Source organism: Nuphar pumila, chromosome 5, assembly GCF_984573655.1.
Source record: "Nuphar pumila chromosome 5, dmNupPumi1.hap1.1, whole genome shotgun sequence".
Lineage (NCBI taxonomy): Eukaryota > Viridiplantae > Streptophyta > Magnoliopsida > Nymphaeales > Nymphaeaceae > Nuphar > Nuphar pumila.
Window position 1 is genome coordinate 35,600,377 of NC_143253.1, and position 13,031 is coordinate 35,613,407.

A 13,031-nucleotide genomic window follows, 5' to 3' on the forward strand; every position below is an offset into this window, starting at 1 on the left:
AGACCGACATCCACATCATTAATAATCAAGATCACAACAAGACAAAGCCATATATGCCAACATATGCATGAATTCGAAATCATACGTGACATGTATAGACATTTATGCCAACATTCAATAAAATATTTAAACACTTCTGAACCTCATCTATTGCATTGTTACTATTTTTTATTTTGTAAGGTTACACTCCCAAGAACCTACTCAAACTCAGCAATAAGATGAGAGTTTATTATGCTTTATATTTTAATTACCCCATTGATTCAAATAGTCGGAAAAACATCTTTGGCAGAGCGGTCTTTAATCTAGAGAGACTCATAGTGGTTTAAAAAATCAATTTCTACACTGCAGAGCTACAAAGTACTTACCTAGACATCTTTGGCAATCTTAGTCCCCTACAACCGACGACTGGAGACTAAGGAGGCACCTTTGCCCTCCTAAAAATATAACTGTCAGTCGATCGTGTGTACCTCCTACCCTCTCCAAGGTAGGTCAAGGTTCAAATGGGCTAATGGGTGTTATCACACCGAGCTCAACTACAACACTAGGTGCACTCAACACCAGACTCTTTAGCCCCAAGCTCTACTCTAAGTAGCATATCCCATTGCATCGCAAGGCATCAACCCACACCCTTGAACTTTCTTGAGGCGCAACTAAATATAGCCCATTTGATCGATCTCAAGGTACGTGCTCACCTTTAAGTAGAACCCAAGAGTTATGCCTCTTTAAGGCTTAAGTGTGTGTGAGCATGTTTATTATAACTTAACTTGGTGTTCACTAGCACTTCTGGTTCCACTGAACCTAACTCACCTTTGAGCCCCATGAATGCATGCATTACATGACTTACAACACATCACATGTAACATACTACACTACATGATGCATGAGACTCATTTTAATATAGTATGAACCATGAATTTCATAAAAGAACACATGTATGCCTATGCATACTACATGGCCCAATTATCATGCTTAAAACTCATATGTTAACATGTAGTCTCATATGTCACCATGCATAAATAATCAACATTCTTACATATAACATAAACATGAAATATCACATATAAAAAAATACATGATTAACATCTCATATCATAAGCAAACATAAGATTTTAAACAAAATAGGTTTACAAGACATGACATTGTCCCAAACCAAAGATTACATATATTAGAATTTTTATGTTGTTCACAGATCTGTTAGACCATCATCCTGAACAAATATGTACTGATAAAAAATCATAGTCATACAGAGGGTATCAGCTCTCAAGTGATAGCTTAAAGAAAAATAATTTCATTTTCCTGTAGAAATTCATGGATCATAGACTATTTTTCTGTTCTATCAGAACCTGACAACAATTTGCTTTATAAAGAAGCAGTCACTAGACCCAATCTAAACCTCCCAAATTTTTTGGCGTTATCTATACTTGTTAGATTTTAAAATCATCTAAATTTACAAAAAAACTCCATTATATGTATTTTTGAAATTTTCTGGACCGAACCCTTAGACAATTCCAGATCTAATTTTTTTTTGCAGAATCTTGAATTTCATATGACTTATGTAAGATTCTGAGATTCACAAAAAATAAAACTTATTCTTCTATTATTTTTCTCAGATTTACATCACATATCCAAAAATCAACCATAAACAATAAACCTTTGATTTATTAGATTTTCTGTAAAACTAACTATTGAAAACTGCTCTGCACACAGGACACAATTTTTGTTTTGTGTTACAGCAGTCATAACCCTTAATTTCGTACCACCATTAGGGCCCATTTTTTTTGAGACACCTCCCCAATGTCTATAAGGTCTTCATAAAAGGATTTGGTCAGAGGTGATTCGATTTGAGGGCTAGAATTATTTTCCCGTAATGAGTCAGTTAAGAACATTATGACAACATGTGCATCATAATATAAAACATGATAAATATAGAAAAAACACAAGCATCAATGTGTAATATTGATTTTAAGTTATGCATCAAGAATATAGACAATATTTAAACATTATATAGACTCTTTGTAAGACCTACACATTTTCAGGTATTTTAATATAATATAGAGAAATTTTAAATGTAAAAATGTTGATTCTATATATTACATATATTTTTAGAATATATAGTTTTTATATTAATTAACCAAAAATATAAAATTAGTAATTATTTGTTAAAATGGATTAAAAAAAAGGTCTAATTAAATTTATAATAAGCTAGTTATTTCTAAATTATGCCTTAAGCCATGACTTCATTTAAAGAAAAATAAATTATAGTATTTATATAAAGTTTCTGACCTAATGGACTAGATCAAGCTAGAAGGTCCAAAGTAGAAAGAAAGTAGTAAAATAGAATTTCAAAAAATAAAACTTAAAATAAAATTTCAAAAAAATCAAGACTTAAAATGGAATTTAAAAAAAAAAAAGACTTAAAATGGAATTTAAAAAAAAAAATAAAAACTCAAAATGGAATTTCAAAAAAATAAAGACTGAAAATAGAATTTTTGGAAAATAAAGACTCAAGATGGAATTTTAGAAAAAAAAACTCAATATGGGATTTTGAGAAAAATAAGATCTAATGTGGAATTATCATGAATTGAGGTTGTTAAAAGGAATACCAATAAATAATAAAACAATAGTTAAATAAAGTAAAGATAAAATGTAACTAGGTAGTTAGGATAGTTTGATTTGAACTAAATAGAAGTATAACAAGGAGGGAGGTAATTTTTGATAATGATGATTTTTGGATTTTAAATCCAAGTAAGATAAACTCAATTCCAAAGTGAATCTCAAAAAATATCATAGGTAGAACAAATAAAGTAGAAGAGCTAGAATCTCTAGCTTAGAATAGGTTCCATATTAAGAAAAGTCTACATGTGATATGAAGGTCAATGGTTATGCTTGAGAGAATTTTTTTGAGAATTGAGATGATTAGATCTCAACACTTTATTACTTGTAATAGATCCAAGCCACACATCTTGGATGTAATTATTACCTTAACCCTATAAATATCCCATTAATTTATGGAGAGACATCCAAGAGTTCACAAGCTCTTTCTCTCTCTTGTTTTCTTTCTCATTCACGATTTTTGCAATTCTCCTCTTTTTCCACCTTAGTGTAGTGAAGGGATTTATGTATTTTGATAATTATTTAAACCCCCATCTCTCTTCTATCCTCTTTCTCTCCTCAAACCATATAAACATGTGTTTCCATAACACATGTGGATATGACAAAGTGCATATTATTATCTCTTTCTCCCTTATGTCTCTTTCTTGAACCACACAATTTTGGGCAATATTCATGTTTGAAATGGAGAAGCACCAATTCCAATGGTGTTTTCTCATTTTAAGAACCATGATCAACCATAAAAATTAGTTTGTTTTTATGGAATCTTCATTCTTAAAAAGTCAAGCATCTCACAAATTTTTAAATTCTACCTAAGCCTACTTAAGAAAACCGTGATACTCTCTAAATTGAAGTGATTCTTAGAAATCCATGTGAATGTGAGAATTAAAACTTCATTTCACAAAAAATCATGTGAAGATGATGAGATTCATATATAAGAAATGTTTTTTTCAAAATAATTCATGTGAATGTGAAAAATTTGATTTTTGGTTCTTAAAGTTCATATGAAAGTGATGAAATTCACAACGGGAAAATGAATCCTTATAAAATGAATGAATTTATAAATTGGAAGTTGATGCTTTGAGTAATTCGTGTGAATGAGATAGGATTCATCAAAGTAGCATTTGATTTGTTAAAATACCTATGTGAATGTGATATGAGCAAGTATTTCTTGAAGATTAAAAATGGATATGATAAGATTCACAAATTTGGAATGCCTTTTTGAAGATTTTAGAAACGGTAAATGCTTTTTGAAGACTTTAATGATCTCTTAAAAAATCCGTGCGATTAGGATATGAGTCATTCAATGCAAAAATGAATTTAGAAATTTGGATGAATATGATTTCCCAAAGTAGGAAGTCATTTCTTGGAAAATGGCTACTCGAATTCCTAATTTCTTTGATGAAAAGCGAAATTGATAATGAAGGGTTTTCAAGGGATGAAATATGTATTCAATATACTATTCACAAACTAATTTAGGATTTTTGTGCTTGAAATTATAAATATGTAAATAGATTTTTGAAATACTTGGACGATGTTTTTTGAAACACTCAAATGCCATACATTGCTGGACAGACCAAGAAAGGACAATGAAGGAAATCACTTCTTTATCTAGTCGATATTTGTGGCGTATTTGGTTCGAGCAAGTAGAGCCTGAGGGGTGTTTACACCTGGTGCCCTAAAGCTATCTGGTTTGGGAGCCACCGGCCTGAAAGCCCGTTACATGGACTTAGTAGAGACTCTAAGAGATATAGACATTGCACATGATAGGAAGAAGATTATACATAACTATAAAAGTCTAAGGTCTAGTAACTCAAGCAATTAAGTCTGAGGGATATTCTGTATCTGGTGCCCTAAGGTTATCTGGCCTGAGAGTCACTGACCCAAAGCTCGCTACATGGGTTATGAAAACCTATAAATTGAAATAGTGCTCAATTGAAAAAAAATGAAAAGAAAAAAAGGTGGAAAATTGAAAAAGAAAGAAAAAGAAAAAGAAAAAGAAAAAGAAAGAAAAATAAGAATAAGAGCTTAATAAAAAAATTCATTGCTTAGATATAATTATGAAAAACTATATAGAAAATATACAAGTGAGGATAAATGGACAATAACATGATTATACTTGATCATCTGAGGAAAAAGCATATATAATTACAATTTTTTAGGAGTGAAAGAAAAGTTTTTCTATTGTGAAGGCATGTCAAAGTCTTGTTTAAACTAATCTCTTAATTGCCTAATGCTTTTTGAAAAAAAATCTCATTAATGTATGACAAAGATGTTTGTGGGTAGCATCACTGCAAACCCTCATGAGACCGTACTCGTCCACTAGGGTAACCCAAGGGTTTAAAGGGCTTGTTGCATATGCCAAATACAACCGTGATTCCTATAAAAGTGAGTTAGGATTTATTTATTATTTTTTTTTAAATTCATGCGTTATTTATTTCCAATTTCTTAGCAGAGTAGTTTAGATTTAGTTTGCTTGGGGACTAGCAAACAAATAAGAATGGGGGCATTTAATAAAGAATGAAATGTATATCATATTATCATAAAATTATGCATTTATATAAAATTTTATAGCTTAAACACCCTTGTTTATGTTGTTTTAGGTATGAAGGAGTTATGATTTGAATTTCATCAGATTTGGAGTTAAAACAAAGAAATTAGAGCATTTTCTGAGAAATCAGATCCATACTGATGCGATTTGGATCCAGATTCAACCCAAAATTATGCAAATAGCATTGAGATATGTTCACACATCAATCCATACCCAAGTCCAAGATCAACACCTGAATAATATCCTAAAAAGCTTCTATAAAATTGACATAAGTTGTTTATAGCAAATTTTAAAAGTTCTGGGTACAAATTTATAAATAGTGTAAAATAGGCCTTGATTTGGAAATTGTAAAAAGTTTTTTTACATATAGGGAACATCCAAACCTGTGTTCATTGTCTTCCTCTAGGGTTTTACGCCACTTTCTCTCCCAAATCCTTTCTTCCCTTTTGCTTTTTGATTTCTTCTTCATCTTCCTTGTTCTTCCTCACCTGCGATTTCTGATCTTTCTTCCCTTCATTATTTGCGTGTTTATTTTCGTTGTTTTGGTTTCATTTTTGTTGCAGGTATATATGGCTGAAGACTTTCAACTCAAATTTGGTATGAACCACTATCTACTTTCATGATCGACAACCGAAAAATCTCCCCCTGCATCCGACCGGTCTCTTCTTCCACCATCGATCTTCCTCTTCGTCAACTCGGTCTCCAACGTGCCGCAACAAAAAACAGATTTCAGCAATAAAATTGATATTTATGGCATGAAAACCAAGGTGTAAGTCTACTTCCTTGACAATTTAAAGTTCGACTCGAGACCTTTCTAGAATGCCAAATATCAAAATTTTTGGATTAACCTAGTGGCCTCTACGTATTTTTGAAGTTAAGACATTCTCTGTTCTAATTGATGTAAAATGGGAAACAAGATATGAACCATGCAATCAGTCAAAGATGAAATTTGGACACTCAAAAGTTTGATTCATGCAAGACTCAAAACATGAATAATTTTTAACACGATATTAGCTAATCAGAACAAAGTTTTGTTTCAAGAAATAAGCAAAAATGACCATGATAACCAGCAAGGACTAAGGTCTAATAAGGAAAAGAACTAGCAGGATTTGGAATAAATAATTTTCTGCAGACCAAGAATGAGAGTGATTTTAGACCATCAGAAGCAACTATTCGACAAAAACCATGAACATAAAAGTTGTAGAACTATGTAATAACTTTCCAATAAAACAAACCATTCAAAATTTCATGCAAGAAACTAGGAAATAACTACTAAACACAGAACAATGGCAGAGGGGTTTTGCACAGAACAGGTATCAGGTTGATTCTATCCATCAGATAGTTTGACAAGGATTTTTAAGGATACTGCTGGCCGATTCGGGCCAAGATCTCAACAGTAAAGTTGAAGGTCAGGGTCTTAGCTTTCCAGGAAGACAAAGAATATTAGAATTCAACCAGTATCCAGGCTGATACAGTCAATTATTTAGAGTCATCTTAGACAACTCAAGAATCAGGGAACTCATTTCTTGACAAAAACTGAGTTAAACAAAGCCACGATGTTTAGGAACAAAATACAAATAGAAATAACGCTCAGTAACATAAAAATACCTCAGACATTCATCCAATCAATCAGTAACAAATATTTCAACGATTTATACTAATGAATGATAAATGCTGAAATGATTGTAAATGATTTTAAACCATTTATCTCATTTAATTGCAGACCATCTAAAATAAACTTAGCACTATCCTCCTTGACATTTATTCTATCCCACCAACTGATCTTTGGAAAACCACAAATTGCAGGGCCACACTGAGGCCGAAATGTGACAATATGCTCCCACGCCCAGGCCTACAAAATCAATATATTAGTAAGACTATAACCTTCAACAATCTTAGTCTATAACTACCAAATATGTAATAAACAATTACATGAATAAATGGCTAAAACCCTACGATGGTTTTTGTACCCTTACTCGCATGATAAAGTTGACTGTACAAGTGTGCGAGTATAGCAGCACCCCATGCATAGTTGTCGACTTCATCAAAGTCTTTCAAGAACTGCAGTCATAGGTAACTTAACCTCGAAACAGACAAATTCGAAAATAAAGTAAGTTCAAAAAAATAAAGAAGGAGGCCGCACAACTCTTGGTCAGCTCTTTCAGATGCACATGTACCAAACCAACTTTCTCATTTATTATGGAAAGAAGAAACTTTCATCGATGTGAAATTGCTTCAACCAGAAATACATTGACCCCAGTCCTCTATCGACATTCTTAGAAGATTCATGCACTTGTCTCTTGCGTTATAGTTTGAATCCCGTAATAGGACAACACTTCCATGGCACTTAAGACCCGTAATCCGTATCACATCTTCTAGGGTCATGGTGATCTTAAAAGAATCAAACTGGAATATGTTTGTCTTATGATTCCACTTATTTACTAGGTGGGTCATGGTGTTCCAGCACATTTCAAAATAATGCTGGTCCAAAAGGCAACCAAAGTACATATTTCATAATTGATCCTTCTGATATTCACTTAGTTGTTCATACCACGACAGAACTACAGACCACTGACACCGCCTTCTGAGCTTTTCACCTGGTGCTCTACTTCTCTTCTGACCTCCTTGTAACACAAAATAGCATATTATTTGTATCAATTATAAATTAGTCCTATTTGTACTTTTATACGTCATTGTACACAGTAATTGCTATAAATAATAATCAGTGCACACACACTATCACAATAATCACTATACATAATAATCGCTATACATAATAATCACTATCACAGTAGTTGTTATACATAATAATACCTATCATAGTAAATCGTTTACAATAATTACTATCACAATAATCACCATCACAATAATCGTTATACATAGTAATCACTATTATAGTAATACCTATCACAATAAATCATGATAGACAGAATCAATTTACGTACCTTGGTCACACTTTTCTCCTCTTCATCCCCTCACTCCATCCTCTGCCTTTCATGTTGCTCCGCCGCCTCCCTTTGCTTTTCTACTTCTTCCTTCTTTCACTCTTTCGCCTCTCTCCTCTACTTTTCAATTTCTTTCTTCCTTTCCATTTTCTTCTCTTCTTCCTCCTGCTTCTTTCTTTCCCTTTTCTTCTCTTCCTCCTCCTGTTTTTTCCTTTCCCTTTCCTTCTCTTCCTCCTCCTGTTTCTTGCTTTCTCTTTTCTTATCTTCCTCGTCCTCCTTCTCCTTCCTTTGCCTTTCCTTCTCTTCCTCGTCCTCTTTCTCCTTCCTTATTCTGATGCTTCTTCATTTTCCTTTCCTCTTTCATCTTCATCATTTGTCTTTTCTTCTCTTCCTCCTCCTTCTTCTTCATTTGTCTTTCCCTCTCCTCCTCCTCCTCCTTATTCTTTTCTTGCCTTTTTTTCTCCTCCGTCTTCTTCTTCATTTGCCTTATCTTCCTTTGCTTTTCAAAATATTCTTGCTTCATCATTTGCCTTTCCTTCTCTTTCTCCTCCTCATTTTTTAATTGCCTTTCTCTCTCCTCCTCCTCCTTATTCTTTTTTTGCCTTTCTCTTTCCTCCTCCTCCTTCTTCATTTGCCTTTTTTTCCTTTGCTTTTCATTCTCCTTCTTCTTCCTTTGCCTTTCCCTCTCCTCCGCCTTCTTTCTTTGCTTTTCATTCTCCTCATCCTTATTCCTGTGCTTTTCCTTCTCTTCGTCATCCTTTTTCATCTTTAGTTCTTCCTCATTCTTTTTTTGCTCTTCAGCCTTAATATCTGATAGATAATCCTCCGCATAATACAATTTCAACGCTTTGTGCTTGTCTTTATCATTCTCAATCTTCATTATATTTTTGTACCTTTCATAACGCTCATATAGATGAGATTGGCGGATAACTTCTCTAATAGTTATCCCATAGAACGACAGGGATTTCTTGTCTGACGAGCTTTAGACATTGCTAACCTACACAACACATAAATTTAACTGCATCATTATATGTTACAACTGTCTCCCTAAGTATAGAATAATACAAATTATCTCATTCGTTAAACAATCACCAACATTATAAATCATTGCAATATTTGGCTTCATAAGTAGACATCGTTGTAAGATTTAGCAAACTTAAGTACAAATTGAGGTAACTTCATAAATACACATCGCTAGTGCTTTAAATGTATAAATCGTTGCTGCTTCAAACTTACAAATCGTTGTATAAATCACAACCTTCATAAGTACATATCGTTGTAACGTTTGGCTTCATACGTAAATATTATTGTACGATTTATCAAACTTAAGTACAAATCATGGTAGTTTCATTAAATCGTTACCACTACAAGAAAAATGTTAATTAGCGACGGAAATTTGCGACGGATTTTTTCCGTCGCAAATTAGCGACAGATTAGCTAGAGAAAACTTTCTTAATGAATCCGTCGCTAAGTAGCGACGGATTAGCGATGAAAGTTGTTTCATCGCTAATCCGTCGCTAATTAGCGACGAATTAACGACAACAAGTATTTCGTCGCTAATTTTCAATACAAGAAAAACATTTTAGCGAGGGATTTAGCGAGGGAAATTTTCCGTCGCTAATCCGTCGCTAATTAGCGACGGATTAGCGACGGAAAATTTCCGTCGCTAATCCGTCGCTAATTTTCGATTTAAACCAAGCGCGAAATTTTCCCTCTCTCCCTGTTTGAAATTTAAATCGACCGCGCTCGATTTAAACCGAGCGACGTCGGAGAGCTTATTGGAGAGCATGTACATGAGAGTGGAGGACGGTGACGCCGGAGGACAGTCGGCGATCGCTGGAGGACGTCGGCGCCGGTTGACGGAGGACGACAATGCCGATTCACGGAGGACGGCGACGCCGGAGGACAGTCGGCGATCGCTGGAGGACGTCGGCGCCGGTTGACGGAGGACGACAATGCCGATTCACGGAGGACGGCGACGCCGGAGGACGGTCGGCAATCGCTGGATGATGTCGGCGCCGGTTCACGGAGGACAACAACGTCGATTCACGGAGGACGGTCGACGATCGCTGGAGGACATTGGCGCCGGTTCATGGAGGACGATGACGCCGGTCCACAGAGGATGACGGCGACGCCGGTTCACGGAAGATGACGGTGCCAGTTCATGGAGGACGGCGACGCCGGAGAGCACCGGTTCATGGAGGACGGCGACGCCGGTTCGCGATGAGGCAGAGCGATCGTTATGTGCATGCAATGCCTGTCGGGTGCGGTATAAGTCCGGCTTAGTGCTGCCGGAATACCGCCCGACAAGGATCAATTTTTTTTTATTTTTTTTTTAAAATTTAGCGACAGATTAGCGACGGATAATTTCCGTCGCTAATCTGTCGCAAATTAGCGACGGAATTAACGACAGATAATTTTTTTCGCTAATTAGCGAGCAAAAAATCGCGATGGCCTCTATCCATCGCTAATCCGTCGCTAAACAGTTTAGCGACGGCTTAGTGACGGATTAGCGATGGATAGAGGCCGTCGCTAATCCACGGTTTTCTTGTAGTGTACTGCTTCAAATGTATAAATCGTTGCTGCATCGATCATACAAATCGCTACTGATTTAAATCTATAAATCGTTCATGCTTCAAACATACAAATCATGTAGAAATTTAGCCTTCATAAGTACATATCGTTGAAATGTTTGGCCTTCATAAGAAAAAATCGTGCTAACTGTTTTTCGACGACCAGAAGGTAGATAGGTACAAATCAATTTGTTTCAGTATAAAAATAGGTGTTATTTAGCATAAAGACAACCACCCAGTTGTAAGATTTAGCATTCAGATTTACAAATCGATTTTTTTGCATAACGAAACCTTGGTAAGCCGACAGTGGAGAAGAAACACCCAGAAGGTAGATGCAGCCGATGGTGGCAACAATGCAGACACTACACAGATGACGACAAAGGATGCTCCGACGACAACAGACGATGACAAAGGGTGCTCCGACGACAACAAACGATGACAAAGGGTGCTCCGACGACAACAAACGATGACAAAGGGTGCTTCAGCGCAGATGATGGCAAAGGATGCTCCAACAACAGCAGATGATGGCAAATGAGGGTCCGGTGGCAGCAACAAATGATGACAAATAGTGTGTCATCAAAGGGAGCTCATGTTACAACAGATGGTGCAAAACTTTACTGCTTAGGACGAAAACAGAATGTTTGGACTTTGAAGAGTTAACATCATTCTTGAATCGGGGTTTCACTTTTCTAGGTGGAGGATCTCAAACCATCGTTTTCCTTTTTTGAATGAAGGACATTTTTGTCCTTTTCTTGAACCGTCATTTCATGGCCAGAATAGCTCGAACCGACTTTTCACTTTTCTAGATGGAGGATCTTGCACCATCGTTTCACTTTTCTAGATGAAAGACATTTTTGTCTTTTTCTTGAACCGTCGTTTCATGGCAAGAATGGCGGGAAAGGATACTTAAGTCTTTGCAACTGCACCGGATTCCAATGCTAAGTGATGCCGACACACACGGGGATACGAGCCCCAAAAGCTTTTATACGTGGCGCTCATTGGGACCCGAACATGCACTGCAGCAAACAATGGATCTTGGGGGGCATATAACCTGCATCCCTTGTGCTCCCTGTTAGCACGGAGACTTGAGTTTGCACTACTGTAAAAACTCGATGAACAAAACGGTTTTTCCTGATTAATTATAAAAAGCAAAAAATATAATATGTGTTTCTTGAGTTTAATCGGAAAGGTGAAGTACGAATATGGTTGTGTACGGCGTGGATGACCATATTATCAATTTGCAAAAAATTTCAAAGCTATCTCTCTCTCTCTAAACTGAAATGAAAGTGATCTGTTTTGGTGCTTCTATCCCCGCATGCATATGCATCAAGCATCGTCACCTTCAAGTAAAGATCATCGCATTACCTTTAATGATTCTGCTTTCTTCTTTCCTTTTACATGTCTTATACAATATGCCTTAAATGCTAGTAGGTCGCACCAAACCATTACCATCTCCATTATAAATATCTATGCTTTTTATTTAATGTCATTGAAGCGTGAGAGCAACTGCCAACACTGCAATGCCAGACCCTCTTACCTTCTCTCCATAATTAGCCTCCTCCCTCCTGCATCATGAATAAATTCACTCACTCACTCGCACACACAGACACAGAAATGAGCTTTCTTAGGTGTTGGTGTTGGTGCTTGTTTCTCTTCGTCTTTCTTCTATTTTTTCATTCACCAAGGCACGTTGATGCCGCACCAACACCGGAGGAGCAGCAAGAGTATGACAGAATAGGTTCGCTTCCAGGGCAGCCACCGGTGAGCTTTGCCCAGTTTTCCGGCTACGTCACCGTCAACAAGAGACATGGCAGAGCTCTATTCTACTGGTTAACAGAGGCCACTCCCAACCCTACAGCCAAACCCTTGGTGCTATGGCTTAATGGAGGTCTCTCTCTCTCTCCACTTAGTTATTAAAAAGTATACCTCTGTTCATTGGTAAGGGCCTTCAAGGTGCTTCTTATTCATATGAATCATATCAGAATTGGTCTTGCTTATCATGAAGGCTAGGGACGTAATATGCATATGGGTGATTCATGTTTGTGGTGCTTAGGGAAAAACGAGGTTTTTTTTTTTTTTTTTTTTTTTTGAAAGAGATGGAAACGAGGGGTTTTCTTGTTCTTTTGAAAGAGATGGAAACGAGGGAGCTACTTCTCTCTTTTCACATGTTCTCAAGTTTTTTACAGTTTTAACCATCCAATCTGGTAAAAAGAAATGGGAGGTATATATTCCAATTTCCAAACAGAAGTTAAAATGCAGAACCGTATATATGATTGCATACTATTATTTGCATGGTAGAAAGTTCTCCCTTTCATCTATTATTTCTAGTGTTAATTATAATAGGAAACTGTT

General features: G+C 35.9%; 1 protein-coding gene across 1 annotated transcript in view; it reads left to right on the top strand.

The window, feature by feature from the left end:
• Positions 1-12,285: 12,285 nt before the first annotated feature.
• The window catches only part of LOC149837363 (serine carboxypeptidase 24-like), a 37,739-nt gene continuing 36,993 nt past the window's right edge, over positions 12,286-13,031 (top strand). The window contains exon 1 of the mRNA XM_090005995.1: positions 12,286-12,567. Within this exon, the coding sequence (XP_089862121.1) occupies positions 12,294-12,567 (274 nt within the window). The 5' untranslated portion in view covers positions 12,286-12,293. The remainder of the gene's footprint in view (positions 12,568-13,031) is intronic.